Source organism: Scyliorhinus canicula, chromosome 20, assembly GCF_902713615.1.
Source record: "Scyliorhinus canicula chromosome 20, sScyCan1.1, whole genome shotgun sequence".
Lineage (NCBI taxonomy): Eukaryota > Metazoa > Chordata > Chondrichthyes > Carcharhiniformes > Scyliorhinidae > Scyliorhinus > Scyliorhinus canicula.
In genome coordinates, this window is record NC_052165.1 from 92,374,800 (window position 1) to 92,393,862 (window position 19,063).

General features: G+C 50.8%; 1 protein-coding gene across 2 annotated transcripts; it reads right to left on the reverse strand.

Annotated features, from left to right (window-relative positions):
* Positions 1-1,616: 1,616 nt before the first annotated feature.
* On the reverse strand, positions 1,617-17,487 carry LOC119954934 (sulfotransferase 1C2-like). 2 transcript variants are annotated; one of them, XM_038780667.1, is made up of 8 exons: positions 17,451-17,487; positions 16,136-16,320; positions 13,496-13,624; positions 11,526-11,623; positions 9,571-9,697; positions 4,542-4,636; positions 3,587-3,767; positions 1,617-1,742 (listed from the first exon to the last, which is right to left on the reverse strand). In XM_038780667.1, exons 2-8 carry the CDS (start codon positions 16,302-16,304, stop codon positions 1,630-1,632), a joined length of 912 nt encoding a protein of 303 aa, XP_038636595.1. In that variant the 5' UTR covers positions 16,305-16,320; positions 17,451-17,487; the 3' UTR covers positions 1,617-1,629. The 2 variants fall into 2 exon arrangements, with proteins under 2 accessions (XP_038636595.1, XP_038636596.1); XM_038780668.1 differs by lacking the exon at positions 16,136-16,320 and having other exon boundaries at positions 17,451-17,471.
* Between the last annotated feature and the right edge of the window lie 1,576 nt (positions 17,488-19,063).

Sequence of the window (19,063 nt, forward strand, 5' to 3'; positions counted from 1 at the left end):
AGATATCTGAACACTGACTGGTGTCACTCAGTCCCCTCTCTCAGGGAGATATCTGTGCACTGACTGGTGACTCTCAGTCCCCCTCACTCTCAGGGAGATATCTGTCCACTGACTGGTGTCTCTCATTCCCCTTTCTCAGGGAGATATCTGTACACTGACTGGTGTCTCTCAGTCCCCTCTGTCTCTCAGGGTGATATCTGTACACTGACTAGTGTCTCTCAGTCCCCTCTCTATCTCAGGGAGATATCTGTACACTAACTGGTGTCTCTCAGACCCCTCTCTCTCTCAGGGAGATATCTGCACACTGACTGGTGTCTCTCAGTCCACTCTCTCTCTCAGGGAGATATCTGTACACAGACTGGTGTCTCTCAGTCCCCCCTCTCTCTCCGGAAGATATCTATACACTGACTGGTGTCTCTCAGTCCTCTATCTCAGGAGGATATCTGTACACTGACTGGTGTCTCTCAGTCTTCTATCTCAGGGGAATATCTGTACACTGACTGGTGTCTCTCAGTCTTCTATCTCTCTCGGGGAGACATCTGAACACTGACTGGTGTCTCTCAGTCTTCTATCTCTCTCGGGGAGATATCTGCACACTGACTGGTCTCTCTCAGTCCCCTCTCTCTCAGGGAGATTTCTGTAGACTGACTGGTGTCGACGAGTCTCCCCTCTCTCTCAGGGAGATATCGGTACACTGGCTGGTGTCTGTCAGTCCCCTCTCTCTCAGGGAGATATCTGTACACTGGCTGGTGTCTCTCAGTCGCCCCTCTCTCTCAGGGAGATATCTGTATACTGACTGGTGTCTGTCAGTCCTCGCTGTCAGATATCTGTACGTCGACTGGTGTCTCTCAGTTCGCTCTCCCTCAGGATGCTATCTGTACACTGACTTGTTTCTCTTAGTCCTCTCTGTCTCACTGGGAGATATCTGTACACTCACTGGTGTCTCTCAGCCCGCTCTCTCTCAGGGAGATATCTGCACAGTGACTGGTGTCTCTTTGTCCTCTCTCACGGGAGATATCTGTACACTAACAGGTGTCTCTTTTTCCCCTCTCTCTCAGGGAGATATATGTACACTGATTTGTGTCTCTCAATCGCCTCTCTTAGGGAGACATCTGTACACTGGTGTCTCTCAGTACCCTCTCTCAGGGAGATATCTGAACACTGACTGGTGTATCTCAGTCCCCTCTCACTGGCAGATATATGTACACCGACTGGTGCCTCTCAGTTCCCCTCTCTCTCAGGGAGATATCTGTACACTGACTGGTAACTCTCAGTCCCCTCTCTTAGGGAGATATCTGTACACTGACTGGTGTCTCTCAGTGCCCTCTTTCTCAGGGAGATATCTGTACACTGACTGGTGTCACTCAGTCCCCTCTCTCAGGGAGATATCTGTGCACTGACTGGTGACTCTCAGTCCCCCTCACTCTCAGGGAGATATCTGTCCACTGACTGGTGTCTCTCATTCCCCTTTCTCAGGGAGAAATCTGTGTACTGACTGGTGTCTCTCAGTCCCCTCTCTCAGGGTGTTATTTGTAATCTGTCCAATGATGGATCAGAGTTGATGTGAAATAATTCGAGTTCGTGTTTTTGGTGAAGGGAGAAGTTTATTTGCTTCATCGTTCAGAGTAGTCACAGGACGTTGCGAAACTTCAGTGAGCTGTGACCCATCTGTCTCGCATAGTGTTCATCAAAATCTTCATTCTGAGAAACTGTGAAGTGATTCTTCCAGTCTCCTACTTCACCTGTGCGTGAGAGAGAGACACACAGTGATATGGGATACAGAGATCGAGATGGGGAGAAAGAGAGATGGAGAAAGAAAGTGACGGTAAGAGGGAGAGATAGAACAGAGAGAGAATGACAGAGATGGAGGCAGAAAGATGGGGACGGAGTGAACCCGTGAGAAATGGACAGAGAGATGCAGAGGCAGATGGGTATAGAGAGACAGTGGGAGAAAGAGAGACCGACAGAGGGAGACAGAGAGTTGGAGGGAGGGATTAAGAGAGAGTTTGACAGACAGATAGATGGAGACACAGTGTAAGTGACACAGTGAGAGAGAGAGGGACACACGGACAGACAGAAATGGCGAGTGAGACAGAGTGAGATGGAGAGAGAGTGAGACAGGAGGACAGAGAGATGGAGATAGTGTGAGGGATGAAGAGAGTGGGAAAGAGAGAGGGAGAGAGTGTGTCAATATATTTCGGTATCATACCCATGCTGATGTGTTTGGTTTCACCTCTTCCCATCCATTCCCTCCCTGGGATCAACATACCCCTCGCCCCCTGTTGACGGAGGCTTGGCGACTTCCTGCAGTGTCTCTGGCCAATGGTAGCCCTCCAGGATGTTGACAGTGGGGGATTCAGCGATGGTGATGTCATTGAATGTCAAGGGGAGATGGATTTGGACACGGACGGCTTCAGTGTCTGAGGAGTTGTGAATGGTGCTGAACATTGTGCAGTCAGCAGCGAACATCCCCACTTCGGACCTTACAATGGAGGGAAGGTCATTGATGACGCAGCTTAAAATGTTTGGGGCCGCAGACACTCGTCGCCCTTGATCCTGGGGGGTCACACACAGATGGTGGAGGCACTGAACCAATATTTTGCCTCTGTCTTCACAGCAGAAGACACTGAAAAACTTCCAAGAACTGCAGTTAATGCAGAGGAACTTGGTGCAATGACAATCACTAGGGAAACTATAGAATAAACTGATGGGATTAAAGGCGGATAAATCTCTGTGACCTGGTGGCCTGCACCCTGGGGTATTAAGGGAGGTGGCAGCAGACATCGTGGATGTTACCATTGATCAGAAACTGAACTGGACCCAGCCATATAAACACTGTGGTTCCCAGAGCAGGTCAGAGGCTGGGAATCCTGTGGAGAGTAACTCACCTCCTGACTCTCCCCAAACCATCTACAAGATGCATGGCAGCCACTCGCTGAGGCTCCTTCGACCGCAGCTTCCAAACCCGCCACCTCTCCCACATAGAAGGACAAGGGGTAGCTGTGGCACGGGGAACACCCACCGCCGGCAAGTCCCCCCTCAGAGCTCCCCCCATCGCCACACCATCTGGACAGGGAAATATATCGGCCTTCACTGTCGCTAGGTGAAAATAGCCGATCTCCCTCCCTACCAGCACGATGGGTGTACCTACACCATACTGGACTTCAGCAGTTCAAGATGGCGGCTCACAACACCTTCTCAAGGGGCAATTAGGAATGGGAAATAAATTCTGGGCCGAGTCAGCGATGTCCCACATCCCGTGAATGATTTTGTACAAAGGCGGGACTTACAGCTTTAGTCTTTTCTGGTGTGTGTGTGTGAGAGGAGAGGGAGACAGGGTCTCAGGGAGCCGCCCCACTCCGCATGCTCTACATTGACCCTTTTCAATGGCTGGATCGTCTCTCCCAGCCCAGTTTGGAGGAGGTTCAGGTGGTCGGTTCAGGGGAGGCCCAATCCAGCCTACCCGGAAACGCTGGTCCTGGGGCTGGTCAGGGCTCAGGCCCCTCAAAGGAGCGAAAAATCAACCCTGATCCCCGCTCACCCCCCCCCCCCCCCAGTTCTCTCACCCTTGACCCCTGGAACCTACCTTTGCGCATGAACCTGGAGATCTTCTGATTCATGACGCTCTCTGGAAGGGTGTCGTAATTGACCATCGGATTGTCCTTCATGATGTTGAAGGAGGACAATTGAATGATCTTCTCAATGACGTCCTCTTCCAGAACTTTCCCCATGAACTCGGCTACCTTCAGGATCTCCCGTCTGGGATTCTATAGGGTGGGAATGGACCAGAGTTAGAGACCTCATGGGTCAGTGAGACAGGGCGGACTGAATAACCAGAACCAGGGTCAGGGGTCGGTGAGACAGTGGGACCGAGCAACAAGACCTGTTCAGGGGTCAGTGGGACAGGCGGACCGAATAACCAGACCTGGGGTAAGGGGTCTGTCAGATATGGGTCTGAGGAACCAGAACCGAGGTCAGTGAGACAGGGGGACCGAGATACCGGAGATGGGGGTCAAACGTTAGTGAGACAGGGAGACTGGGCAACAAGGTCCAGCTCAAAGGTCAGTTTGACCGTGTGAACCGAGAAACCAGATCTGGGGTCAGGGGTCAGGGGGACAGCAGGACCGAGAATCATGAACCAAGGTCAGGGGTCAGTAAAAGAAGGACTGGCCATTCAGACCAGAGGTCAGCGAGAGAGTGACTGACCATCCAGACCAGGAGTCAGGGGTCACGGAGACAGCAGGAGCGAGAATCCAGAACCAAAGTCAGGGGTCAGTAACAGAACCAGACATTCAGACCGGGTTCAGGGTCAATGAGAGAGGAATTGACCATCCAGGTCAGGGGTCAGTGACCATTCAGACTGAGGGTCAGGGATCATCTCTAACTCTCTCAGTATCTCGTCTCTCTCTCGCTGTCTCGCTGACCTTTCTCTCTCTGTCTCTCGGTTCCACTTTAGCTCTCTGTCCCTCTCTCTCCCTTGCTTTGTCACACCCTCAAGACCTCCATCGTCCTCCACACTCGGTCCCTCGCGCTGCCATTACCTCCTTTATATCCTCATAGAAGAGGAAGAGAATCCGATGTTTGTCCTTCGCTTCCCACCATCCCTTCACATGGTCGTACCAGGAACCCCAACATACTGAAACAGAGCAAGAACAGGCACAGTAAGATCCCACTGAGTTTCTCCCTGGCCCCAAAGACAAGGGGCTGGATTCTCCGCCCCCCCCCCCCCCCCGGCGGCGAAATCGCGGCCTGCGCCAGAAAATCGCGTTTGACGCTGTAATCGGGCCCGGCGCCCGTTCGGCGATTCTCCGGGCACCGAAAAGCTGCATCAACAGGGAGTACGGCGAGGTCGCTGGAGACCACCGCTCCGCGCATGCGCGGCCACAGACCCGGAAGTGCCGGGGCCTCTATCTGCTTCTAAAGCTGCGAGATTCCCTCCGGGTCCCTGCTCGCCCCCTGCAAGGCCAGGAATTCGTGTCCCTTTCATTCAGGATTTTCAGGAGTAAAACTCCACCGTATCGATGCCGGCCTGGGGACATCGTCTCAATAATGATCTTTTTTCCCCGTAGGGCTCAGGGGTGAACTGATTGAGGTCGAAAAATAATGAGGAGCATTGACTCGGTAGATGGTCAACATCTTTTCCGAAAGGTAGTGGAGTCTGGAACTAGAGGGCGTAGGTTTACGGTGAGAGGGGAGAGATACCAAGGAGACCAGAGGGGAAATATTTTCACAGAGGGTGGTGAGAATCTGGAACGAGCTGCCAGAGGCAGTGGTCTAGGCGGGTAAAATTTTTTCTGTTAAAAAGCAGTCAGACAGTTACATGGGCTGGTGGGTACAGAAGGATATGGGACAAATGCAGGATAGTGGAACTAGCTTAGTGATAGAAACTGAACGGCATGGACAAGCTGGGCCGAAGGGCCAGTTTCCATGCTGTAAGCAGCTGTGACAAGACCAAGGACAGTGTAGAGGGAGCTTTGCTCTGTATCTAACCCCGTGCTGTACCTGTACCTGTCCTGGGAGTGTTTGATGGGGACAGTGTAGAGGGAGCTTTGCTCTGTATCTAACCCCGTGCTGTACCTGTACCTGTCCTGGGAATGTTTGATGGGGACAGTGTAGAGAGAGCTTTACTCTGTATCTAACCCCGTGCTGTACCTGTCCTGGGAGTGTTTGATGGGGACAGTGCAGAGGGAGCTTTACTCTGTATCTAACCCCGTGCTGTACCTGTCCTGGGAGTGTTTGATGGGGACAGTGTAGAGGGAGCTTTACTCTGTATATAACACCGTGCTGTACCTGTCCTGGGAGTGTTTGATGGGGACAGTGCAGAAGGAGATTTACTCTTCATCTAACCCCGTGCTGTACCTGTACCTGTCCTGGGAGTGTTTGATGGGGACAGTGTAGAGGGAGCTTTGCTCTGTATCTAACCCCGTGCTGTACTTGTCCTGGGTGTGTTTGATGGGGCAGTGTAGAGGGAGCATTACTCTGTATCTAACCCCGTGCTGTACCTGTCCTGGGAGTGTTTGATGGGACAGTGTAGTGGGAGCTTTACATTGTATCTAACCCCATGCTGTACCTGTCCAGGGAGTGTTTGATGGGGACAGTGTAGAGGGAGCTTTACTCTGTATCTAACCCCGTGCTGTACCTGTCCTGGGAGTGTTTGATGGGGACAGGGAAGAGGAAGCTTTACTCTGTATCTAACCCTGTGCTGTCCCTGCCCTGGGAGTGTTTGACGGGGAAAGTGTAGAGGGAGCTTTACTCTGTATCTAACCCCGTGCTGTACCTGTGCTGGGAGTGTTTGATGGGGACAGTGTAGAGGGAGCTTTATTCTGTATCTAACCCCGTGCTGTACCTGTCCTGGGAGTGTTTGATGGGGACAGTGTAGAGGGAGTTTTACTCTGTATCTAACCCCGTGCTGCACCTGTCTAGGGAGTGTTTGATGGGGACTGTGTAGAGGGAGCTTTACTCTGTATCTAAACCCGTGCTGTAGCAGTCCTGGGAGTGTTTGATGGGGACAGTATAGATGGAGCTTTTCTCTGTATCTAACCCTGTGCTGTGCCTGTCGAGAGAGTGTTTGAAGGGGAAAGTGTAGATGAAGATTTACTCTGTATCTCACCCCGTGCTGTCCCTGCCCTGGGAGTGTTTGATGGGGACAGTGTAGAGGGAGCTTTACTCTGTATCTAACCCCGTGCTGTACCTGTCCAGGGAGTGTTTGATGGGGGCAGTGTAGGGGGAGCTTTTCTATGTATCTAACCCCGTGCTGTACCTGTCCTGGGAGTGTTTGATGGGGACAGGGAAGAGGAAGCTTTACTCTGTATCTAACCCCGTGCTGTACCTGCCCTGGGAGTGCTTGATGGGGAAAGTGTAGAGGGAGCTTTATCCTGCATCTAACCCCGTCTGTACCTGTCCTGGGAGTGTTTGATGGGGACAGTGTAGAGGGAGCTTTAATCTGTATCTAACCCCGTGCTGTACCTGTCCTGGGAGTGTTTGATGGGGACAGTGTAGAGGGAGCTTTACTCTGTATCTAACCGCGTGTTGTACCTGTCCTGGGAGTGTTTGATGGGGACAGTGTAGAGGGAGCATTACTCTGTATCTAACCCCGTGCTGTACCTGTCCTGGGAGTGTTTGATGGGACAGCGTGGAGGGAGCTTTACTCTGTATCTAACCCCGTGCTGTACCTGTCGAGAGAGTGTTTGATGGGGACAGTGTAGATGGAGATTTACTCTGTATCTAACCCCGTGCTGTACCTGTCCTGGGAGTGTTTGATGGGAACACTGTAGAGGGAGTTTAACTCTGCATCTAACCCTGTGCTGTACCTGTCCTGGGAATGTTTGATGGGGACAGTGTAGAGGTAGCTTTCCTCTGTATCGCACCCCGTGCTGTCCCTGTCCTGGGGGTGTTTGATGGGGACAGTGTAGAGGGACCTTTATTCTGTATCTAACCCCGTGCTGTACCAGTCCTGGGAGTGTTTGATGGGGACAGTGCAGAGGGAGATTTACTCTGTATCTCACCCCGTGCTGTTCCTTTCCTGGGAGCGTTTGATGGGGACAGTGTAGAGGGAGCTTTACTCTGTATCTAACCCCATGCTGTACCTGTCCTGGGAGTGTTTGATGGGGAAAGTGTAGAAGGAGACTGACTCTGTATCTAACCCCGTGCTCTACCTGTCCTGGGAGTGTTTGATGGGGACACTGTAGAGGGAGCTTTACTCTGTATCTAACCCCGTGCTGTACCTGCCCTGTGAATGTTTGATGGGGACAGTGTAGAGGTACCTTTACTCTGTATCTCACCCCGTGCTGTCCCTGTCCTGGGAGTGTTTGATGGGGACAGTGTAGAGGGAGCTTTACTCTGTATCTAACCCCGTGCTGTACCTGCCCTGGGAGTGTTTGATGGGGATGGTGTAGAGGAAGCTTTACTCTCTATCTAACCCCATGCTGTACCTGTCCTGAGAGTGTTTGATGGTGATAGTGTAGAGGGAGTTTTAATCTGTATCTGACCCCGTGCTGTACCTGTCCTGAGAGTGTTTGATGGGGATAGTGTAGATGGAGCTTTACTCTGTATCTAACCCTGTGCTGTACTTGTCATGGTAGTGTTTGATGGGGACAGTGTAGAGGGAGCTTTACTCTGTATCTAACCCCATGCTGTACCTGTCCTGGGAGTGTTTGATGGGGACAGTGTAGAGGGAGCTTTAATCTGTATCTAACCCCGTGCTGTACCTGTCCTGGGAGTGTTTGATGGGGACAGTGTAGAGGGAGCTTTACTCTGTATCTAACCGCGTGTTGTACCTGTCCTGGGAGTGTTTGATGGGGACAGTGTAGAGGGAGCATTACTCTGTATCTAACCCCGTGCTGTACCTGTCCTGGGAGTGTTTGATGGGACAGCGTGGAGGGAGCTTTACTCTGTATCTAACCCCGTGCTGTACCTGTCGAGAGAGTGTTTGATGGGGACAGTGTAGATGGAGATTTACTCTGTATCTAACCCCGTGCTGTACCTGTCCTGGGAGTGTTTGATGGGAACACTGTAGAGGGAGTTTAACTCTGCATCTAACCCTGTGCTGTACCTGTCCTGGGAATGTTTGATGGGGACAGTGTAGAGGTAGCTTTCCTCTGTATCGCACCCCGTGCTGTCCCTGTCCTGGGGGTGTTTGATGGGGACAGTGTAGAGGGACCTTTATTCTGTATCTAACCCCGTGCTGTACCAGTCCTGGGAGTGTTTGATGGGGACAGTGCAGAGGGAGATTTACTCTGTATCTCACCCCGTGCTGTTCCTTTCCTGGGAGCGTTTGATGGGGACAGTGTAGAGGGAGCTTTACTCTGTATCTAACCCCATGCTGTACCTGTCCTGGGAGTGTTTGATGGGGAAAGTGTAGAAGGAGACTGACTCTGTATCTAACCCCGTGCTCTACCTGTCCTGGGAGTGTTTGATGGGGACACTGTAGAGGGAGCTTTACTCTGTATCTAACCCCGTGCTGTACCTGCCCTGTGAATGTTTGATGGGGACAGTGTAGAGGTACCTTTACTCTGTATCTCACCCCGTGCTGTCCCTGTCCTGGGAGTGTTTGATGGGGACAGTGTAGAGGGAGCTTTACTCTGTATCTAACCCCGTGCTGTACCTGCCCTGGGAGTGTTTGATGGGGATGGTGTAGAGGAAGCTTTACTCTCTATCTAACCCCATGCTGTACCTGTCCTGAGAGTGTTTGATGGTGATAGTGTAGAGGGAGTTTTAATCTGTATCTGACCCCGTGCTGTACCTGTCCTGAGAGTGTTTGATGGGGATAGTGTAGATGGAGCTTTACTCTGTATCTAACCCTGTGCTGTACTTGTCATGGTAGTGTTTGATGGGGACAGTGTAGAGGGAGCTTTACTCTGTATCTAACCCCATGCTGTACCTGTCCTGGGAGGGTTTGATGGGGACAGTGGAGAGGGTGCTTTACTCTGTATCTAACCCTGTGCTGTAGCTGTCCTGGGAGAGTTTGATGGGGACAGTTTAGAGGAAGCTTTACTCTGTATCTAACCCCGTGCTGTGCTGGTCCTATGGGAGTGTTAATTGAAGTGTTGGTGGTGTGCGAATAAATCTCACCTTTCCCCTCCATGAATATTTGGCAGAATTCCTCCCAGGTTCCTGGCTCCGGCATCAGGTGACAGGTGTGATAGAAGTGAAAATACGATACGAGACTATCCTTCGCATTACGAGCGACTACTATGGTCTAGGAACAGGACGAATCAGCAATTAGTAAATCCCTCCGTTTCTTTCAGTGCATTGTTCAGCAGTTTGTGGGAGTGAGTGTTGGATTCCCAGAGTTTGGAAACTGATGGAAGTTGGGAAGGGGTCTGTGTGATGGAAAATTCATTTTCGTAATATGATTGCTGGTTTAGCACACTGGGCTAAATTGCTGGCTTTTAAAGCAGGCCAGCAGCACTGTTCAATTCCCCGTACCAGCCTCCCAAAACAGGCGCCGGAATGTGGCCACTAGGGGCTTTTCACAGTAACTTCATTGAAGCCTATTCGTGCCAATAAGCGATTTTCATTTCAGAATATTGTCATCATGTCAGATATGGGTGAGGAACTTTCGTGCGTGAGCATGGGGATAACTGGCACAAATTAACTGGGGGGGGGGGGGGGGGGGAGAGAAAGGTCAAATCAATAATGTATGTGTGAAGATAAATAGTTGGAACAGTAAGGAATAGAACCAGGGTGGAGGTTGGACAACCGGTAAACCTGATATTTACATTCGGCAGATCAGAGCCATTATTTAAACTTGCCTGTCAGGACTTCAAAGGAAACATATACAATTGGGAGATGGTAAACGTGTGAGGCAAAATAGTAAGTTTTCTAAAAAAAACACAACACCCATCAGCTTCGGAAGAAAAGGGCTGATTAAATCTGATAGGGGAATGTATAATAGGTTGTAGATGCAGTAGAATGGGTGATTAAGTACGGCGAAACCAACATTATTAATGGGTGACTGAAGGCTTTCGTGGGTGTGGCTCTGAAATGTTGAAAAAGACCGTTTGCGCTCAAACCAGACATATGACCAGTGATTTTGGCATCACCCTCGCAGGGGAATTATGGGTGAGATTCCCCGAAGAGCATCAGAGCATTTGTGGCAATATTACGGAAACTCCTCTGGATTAGAATATCCATAAGGACTGTTGCCATCAAAAGGCAACAGAGTATGGAGATTGAGGGAGGGGAAATGAGAGAGTTACACAGTATGGAGATTGAGTGAGGGGTATGTGAGGGAGTCCCACAGTTTGGAGACTGTGTGAAGGGGGGAGTGAGGGAATTGCGTGCAATTCTGATCGCCGCATTCTAGGATGGATGTGGATGCATTGGAAAGGATGCAGAGGAGATTTACCAGAATGTTGCCTGGTATAGAGGGAAGGTCTTATGAGGGTAGGCTGAGGGACTTGAGGTTGTTTTCGTTAGAGAGAAGAAGGTTAAGAGGTGACTTAATTGAGGCATACAAGATTATCAGAGGATTAGATAGGATGGACCGTGAGAGCCTTTTTCCTCAGATGGTGTTGTCTCGCACGAGGGGACATAGCTTTAAATTGAGGGGAGATAGATACAGGACAGATGTCAGAGGTAGGTTCTTTACTCAGAGTAGTAAAGGTGTGGAATGCCCTGCCTGCAACAGTAGTGGACTCGCCACCACTAAGGGCATTCAAATGGTCATTGGATAGGCATATGGCTGATAAAGGAATAGTGTAGATGGGATTTAGAGTGGTTTCACAGGTCGGCGCAACATCGAGGGCCGAAGGGCCTGTACTGTGCTGTAATCTTCTATGTTCTACGTTCCACAGTTTAGAGACTGAGGGGGAGTGATGGAGTCCCACAGTTTGAGGCTGAAGGAGGGAGGGAATGAGGGATCCCACAGTTTTGAGACTGAGGGAGTGACAAGTCCCACAGTTTGGAGACTGAGGGAGCGGAGAGTGAGAGAGTGTTGAACAGGGTGAGGGATGAAGGGTTTACAGGGTCGATGGGGGTGATTGGGGGAAAGGGGGGTTGAGCGTTGTGCCCCGGGTCCCTACCTTACAGTCCTGCTCCCAGAAGGATTTGGGAATCCGTTGGATCGGGAGGTGAGTTTTCATCATCCTTGGAGACGCCATTTTCTCAAGCAGATCAGTGCCTGCAGTGAAATGGGAGATGTTAGAACATTGTGGTCCAATAATCTTGCTCACATTGTAGACCCGACTCACCGGGGTACGGATCTCCCATGGGTATCCACCCTCTCTGGGGTACGGGTCCTCCATGGGCACTGATTCTCCCCGGGGTACCGGTTCGCTCTTCCCCCACCAAGAGTATTGACTCTCTCCAGGGTACAGGACCCCCCACGGCAATTGACTCTCCCCGGGGTACGCGTCTTCCAGGGGCACCGACTCTCCCTGGGTCATGGGCCCCCCCGACGGCACCGATTCTCCCCGGGTTACGGGTGCCCCCCACCATGGGCAGCGACTCAAGCCGGGGTATGTGTCCATCCAGGGGCACGGACTGTCCCCAGTGACACTGAAATCTGCTCCGCCCACAATCGAGCCTGTGGCTAATCGGTTTCCTCACCTTTGCCTCACCCCCGTCCTCTCTCCTCGATACCCCCACTCAGCCACCACAGTTCTCTCGATCTGTGATCCCCTCGGTCTGATTGACCCACAGCTCTCTGGGGGTAGGGGGTGGGGGAGAGAATTCCAAATATTCACATCGCTCCGAGCAAAGACGTTTCCCCTTCATCTCAGTCCAAAATGGACGACTCCTTACCCTGATACTGTGAGCGCCCCACCCCCCCTCCCACCGTCTCCCAGACGCTCCAGCCTGGGCGGCGGGGGAGGGGGGGGGGGGGGGGGGGACGACGACGACTGAAAAACAGCCACTCAGAAATTTGGTTGCCTTTCATTTCCCTAAACTCCATCTGTCCTCATTGGGGGACAATCTCTCTTGTGCTGGGAGCAAGACCTTACTCTCCCCCTCAGGCAAATGTTGGGAAGTTGGATTTACAACAAATATACTGATAGGGATTCAGCTGCACTGGGAGTTTGTGAGATTAGACACGTAGCAGGGTGTAGCAGATGGTTTGTTAGGCAAAGTACACAGAAACAGCCTCGGACCCCAGCACAAAGCCACACCCAGTTGCAAAGCAGAGCTCCATCTCTGTTTTGATGAAAATTCGACATCTGGCTCCTATCTGAGTAAAAGCCATAAGGTTCTACGCTAAACCAAAAGAATGGTTTCCAAAAGAATGCTATCTGCCTTGTGTGCAAATTGCTTCCTGGATTGGGCTCACCAAAACCTATGGGATGTTGCTTTGGGGCGCTGTATTCTTGGAGCTATGGAAAGATTTAGCATTGTGTTGGGAGGGGGTTTGGTTTCTGTGTAAACTGTCTGCATATCTGCTATTGCAGCTCATTATAAGTGCTGTTTACTGCTGCCAATCTTGTCGTGTGTCTTTCTTAATTTCGAGTACCCAATTCATTTTTTCCAATTCAGGGGCAATTTGGCATGGCCCATCCTCCTACCCTGCACATCTTAGGGTTGTGGGGGCAAAACCCACGCAAACACGGGGAGAATGTGTAAACTCCACACGGAGAGTGACCCAGAGCCAGGATCGAAGCTGGGACTGTGAGAATGCGAATTGTTGTGTTTTAGAGTTTAATAAACGTTTTGATATTTGAATAATTTAAGACAAGACTCCTCCCCTCCTCACACAGTTTAATCTCTTTTCACACATTTCTTTCCAAATCATAAAACATAAATAGTTAAGAACGGGCGTTCCCAGATTCCCCTCTGGGGTGTGCGTTGCCCTCATGATGTGTGTCAGTGAGGGTCATGTCACGAGGACGTCCCTCCATCGACAAGGAGACTAAAAGTGGGCACATTGCTTCAGACACGATCTCCCTGATGGGGACAGTCGTGGTAAGACGCCCCGAATTTGATGCTCCACCACCTTCCTGTCCCCACCCCGTCTTGCCAACCCTCTCCCACCCCGCCCGCTCGTCATAACCAGTCTGACCAGTCGGCAGAATGTTCTCCATGAAGAATTCCAGGATGGGAACACGGTAATAGACGGCAGCTCGTTTACACATCTCCACATCACCATTCTGACTAATCAGATCCACAATTTCCTGCATCCATGTACTTCCTGTGGAGAGAGAGAGAGTGAGAATGAGAGAGTGACGGAGAGAGAGAGAGAGAAGGAGAGAGAGAGAGACAAAGAGAGGGAGACAGAGAGACAGAGAAAGAGAGAGAGACACAGAGGGAGAGGGAGAGAGATAAAGAGAGAGAGACAGAGAGAGAGAGAGACAATGAGAGGGAGAGTGAGAGAGGCAGAGAATGAGAGAGAGAGAGACAGAAAATGTGAGAGGGAGACTGAGATAGGGAGAGAGAGAATGAGAGAGACTGAGATAGAGAAAGAGACAGAGAGAAAAATAGACAGAGAATGGGAGACACAGTGAAACAGAAAGAAAGACAGAGAGAGAGAGAGAGAGAATGAGAGAGAGACTGGGATCGAGAGAGAGAGACGGAGAGAGAGACAGAGAGAGATAGATAGAGACAGAGAGAGAGAAAGGGAGAGAGAGAGAGAGACAGAGAGAGAGAAAAAGTGAGACCTCGAAAGAGAGAGATAGGCAGAGAGAGAGAGAAAGACAGGGAGAGAGTCAGGCAGACAGGCAGAGGGACAGAGACAGACAGACAGAGAAAGAGAAGGAAGGAGAGACAGAATTAGAGAGAGAACGTGAAAGAGAATGAGAGAAATACAGAGAAGGAGAAAGACAGAGAGAGAGAGCGAGTGAGACAGAGCGTGTGAGACAGGCGAACCGACAGTCAGAGGGAACAGTGCAGAAGGAGGCCATTTGGCCTATCGAGTCTGCACAGACCAACTCCAGCCCTATCCCCGTAACCCAACAACCCCTCCTATCCATTTTTGGTCACTCAGGGCAATTTATCATGGCCACTCCATCGAACGTGAACGTCTTTGTAATGTGGGAGGAAACCGGAGCACCTGGAGAAAACCCACGCAGACACGGGGAGAACGTGCAGAGTCCGCACAGACAGTGACCCAGCGGGGAATCGAACCTGGGACCCTGGTGTTGTGAAACCACAGTGCTATCCATTTGTGCTACTGTGCAGCCCACTGAGAGACAGAGAGAGAGAGAGAGAGAGAAACAGAGGGAGAGAAAGAGACAGTGTGAGGGATACAGAGAACGAGAGAGAGATAGAGCGACAGAGAGAGAGAGAGAGAGAGAGAGAGAGGGGGAGACAGAGAGAGGCAGAGAGAGAGAGAGACAAGGAGAGGGCAGAAAGAGATCGAGAGGCAGATAGACAGAACCAGAATAACAATGCTGTCAGCTTTAAAATGCCCGAGGGCGGCAAACCGTACCCAACCATTTACTTTAAAGGGAGCATCAGGTTGCATTTGTTTTAGTGCTGGTGAATTTTTGAGGTCTCCAAACACTTATTCTTCTGTCTCATTCCTCCAGAAAACAATGCTGTTTCTTCACTGGAGATTGTGTGTTGCACTGTGCTGACTGGTCTGGGGTTGAGCTCAGAGTAACAATTCTTAGCAATGTGATTTTTTCCCTTTGCATTTGGAACCAAACCTGCCAAACGCTAGACACTGCCTTAATTTGTGCTTTTGAAACATCTTTTACACAGACATATTTCCTCCTGATCTTTAACCTGTTTGGTGCTGGGCGAAGAGCTCCAGGAGCCTTCCTGCCTATTCTTGGACATTTCCCACCTTTTTGGAAAAAGGGCGGCAGTCGGAGCGCTTTCCTCCCAGGAGACGCCACCGTTACTGAGAAACATTTCAGAATGCTGTGCTGCTCGCTCGGGAGCCTGACACATCCTCACTGTTTGTTCTAAAGGCAGCTTCCATTCCCTCAGCAACCGTTCCCTCAGCTTATTCTCATTCACACCAAACACAACCTGGTCACAAATCATGGAAGATCCCACCACATAAAATTTACAGGTTTTAACTTCTAACTTTAAATCAGTGATGGAATGATCCATAGACTGTTTTGAGACTCATTCTGGGGGTGCAATGTTCATCAGTTCTTCGAATTACAATGTTACAATTTTTACTATCTTCATTGTTTGCAAATTTAAACTTATTAAACACAGCAATTGCTTGGGGCCTTGCCGCTGTTAAGAGCATCACTAGCTTATTCAGGGAAAAAATAATCCTCTCCGTGATCTTTAGGCCCTCCGACTTTAAAGTTGTTTCTTCCTTCTCTAAGTGTCCAGCCGAACACCGATTCTGCATCTCTGTGCCGTGGGGGGTTTAAACTTTACTTGTATCTAAAGCTACAAACATTTATTAACAATAACAGTGTGTCAACTTTAACCAAAATAACAGGTGAATTATGGTATGATCAAGCAAAGCAATCTCTCTCCCAGCTCCCTCGTCAGTCTGAGGTCACCTGACTCTATCGTTCACTGAAATACCAATGACACTCCTGTAGGTCAGTCGGTGAATTACAACACAGCACTACAGGCCCCTCACTCGACAGTATGGGCCCCGCTAACTAGCGTGCGCCCTCTACCTCCACGGTCGCCCCCCTCCCTCCTGTATGAGTCCCTCCCCTCCAGTGTTGACCCCTCCAATCCGGCGTGGGCCCCACTTCCTCCGGGGTGGGCCCCCGGATCTACTCACCTGCTTTGGGGTAGGTGACAATGAGCAGGTCATCGGGCTTTGCCTGGAAGTTTTTCACCACCTCCCAGTTGCCAGCGAAAAAGTCGGGCAAGGGGATATCTTCCAGCAGTTTAAGCTGCGGCCTCCTGACTGTGACGCCTCGCAGCTCCGGATGATAGTCCAGCTCCATCTCCAGGATCCTGAAACTGGGCAGCACCATGGTTAATTCATTCAGGTCCCATCTCCCTCACTCGCCCCCACTGACCCTCACCCACAGGGACTGACAGGCTCCCGTCTGCCTCACCCCCCCCAACTGACCCTCACCCACAGGGACCCAAATGTTGCCGTCTCCCTCACCGCCCGCCCCCCCCCCACACTGACCCTCACCCACAGGGACCCAGAAACTCCCGCATCCCTCGCCCCCCACACTGACCCTCACCCACAGGGACCGAGACCCATGCATTAACACACAGTGACACATACAAACTCACATTCACTTTAGCACACTCACACTCACTCTCACACTCGCACAAACTCAGAGACCCACATTCAGACACATACACACACACTCAGCCACACACACACTGACACACACAGACAGACACATACACACTGAGACACACACTCAGCCACACACACTCTGATACACACAGACAGACACATACACACTGAGACACACGCTCAGACACACACACACACTGACACAATGGCGCAGATTCAGACACACTCAGACACACACACTCAGACACCCACACAGACACACAAATTCAAACACACACACACTGGGACACACACACCCTCAGCCACACACACTCAGTCACACAAACACTCAGACAAACACACTCAGAGACACACACACTCAGACACAATGGCGTAGAGACAGTGAGAGAATGAGACAGGGAGATGTAGGGACAGCAAAAGACAGAGACAGGGAGAGATAGAAAATGAAAAAAATCAAAATCGCTTATTGTCACGAGTAGGCTTCAATGAAGTTACTGTGAAAAGCCCCTAGTCGCCACATTCCGGCGCCTGTCCGGGGAGGCTGGTACGGGACAGGAGAATTAAAGACAGAGCGAGAGCGAGAGACATAGAGTGACAGAGACAGGGACAGCGAGAGACAGGGAGAGATAGAGACAGAGAGAGATAGAGACAGGGAGAGATAGAGACAGGGAGAGATAGATACAGCGAGAGATAGAGTGAGACAGATGGAGTGAGAGTCAGAGAGATGGAGAGAGAGACAGCGAGGGGGAGAGACAGAGAGAGAAAGAGCTGGAGAGAGAGAGAGCGAGACAGAGAGAGAGACAGCGAGCGAGAGACAGAAAGAAACAGCTGTTACCTTGTTTTCTCTCCGAGTCTCAAATGGTTGAAGTTGATCTCTGGGTTTATTGGATAACATATGCCAATATATGCAGTAGCTGATGATGTGGCTCTGCCTAAGGCAGTCACCTGTTAGACTCTCGGTGAGAATTTGGGTGAGGTCGGAGCTCCCGGCCTCATCACTTTTCCAAATTCCAATTAAGGGACAATTTGGCGTGGACAACTGGTGTCTCTCAGTCCCCTCTCTCAGGGAGATATCTCTACACCGACTGGTGTCTCTCAGTCCCCTCTCTCTCAGGGAGATATCTCTACACCGACTGGTGTCTCTCAGTCCCCTCTCTCAGGGTGATATCTGTACACTGACTGGTGTCTCTCAGCCCCCTCTCTCGGTCAGGGAGATTTCTGTACACTGGCTGGTGTCTCTCAGTCCCCTCTCTCTCGGTCAGGGAGATATCTGTACACTGGCTGGTGTCTCTCAGTCCCCTCTCTCAGGGAGATATCTGTACACTGACTGGTGTCTCTCAGTCCCCTCTCTCTCAGGGAGATATCTGTACACTGACTGGTGTCTCTCAGTCCTCTCTCTCTTTCAGGAAAATAAACGTACACTGACTGGTGTCTCTCAGTCCCCCCTCTCTCTGTCAGGGAGATATCTGTACACTGGCTGGTGTCTCAGTCCCTTCTCTCAGGGAGATATCTGTACACTGACTGGTGTCTCTCAGTCCCCTCTCTCTCAGGGAGATATCTGTACACTGACTGGTGTCTCTCAGTCTCCCCCTCTCTCTCAGGGAGATATCTGTACACTGACTTGTGTCTCTCAGTCCCCTCTGTTTCTCTCAGGGTGATACCTGCACAGTGACTGGTGTCTCTCAGTCCCCTCTCTCTCAGGGAGATATCTGTACAATGACTAGTGTGTCTCTGTCCCCCCTCTCTCTCATGGAGATATCTGTACACTGACTGGTGTCTCTCAGTCCTTTCTCTCTCAGGGAAGATGTCTGTGCACTGACTGGTGTCTCTCAGTCCCCTCTCTCTCAAGATGTCTGCACACTGACCTGTCTCTCAGTCCCCTCTCTCTCTGAGGGTGATATCTGTACACTGACGGGTTTCTCTCAGTTCCCTCACTCTCAGGGAGATATTTGTTCACAGACTGGTGTCTCTCAGTCCCCTCTCACTCAGGGAGATATCAGTACACTGACTGGTATCCTTCAGTCTCTTTCTTTCGGGAAGATATCTGTACACTGACTGGTGTCTCTCAGTCCTCTCTCTCTCTCTCTCTCTCTCTCTCTCAGGGAGATATCTGTACACTGATTGGTGTCTCTCAGTCCTCTCTCTCTCTTTCAAGGAAATAAATGTACACTGCCTGGTGTCTCTCAGTCCCCCCTCTCTCTGTCAGGGAGATATCTGTACACTGACTGGTGTCTCAGTACCTTCTCTCAGGGAGAAATCTGTACACTGACTGGTGTCTCTCAGTCCCCTCTCTCTCCGGGAGATAACTGTACACTGACTGGTGTCTCTCAGTCCCCCCTGTTTCTCTCAGGGTGATACCTGCACAGTGACTGGTGTCTCTCAGTCCTCTCTCTCAGGGAGATATCTGTACACTGACTGGTGTCTCTCTGTCCCCTCTCTCTCTCATGG

What these genes read in the sequence shown, in the direction of transcription:
- LOC119954934 (XM_038780667.1), bottom strand. Translation starts at nt 16,304, where the DNA reads ATGGAGCTGGACTATCATCCGGAGCTGCGAGGCGTCACAGTCAGGAGG. An exon ending in TGTCACCTACCCCAAAGCAG is followed by an intron (nt 13,625 to 16,135) that starts GTGAGTAGATCC and finishes CTCTCTCCACAG; the next exon opens with GAAGTACATGGATGCAGGAA. An exon ending in GGAGAACATTCTGCCGACTG is followed by an intron (nt 11,624 to 13,495) that starts GTCAGACTGGTT and finishes ATTTCACTGCAG; the next exon opens with GCACTGATCTGCTTGAGAAA.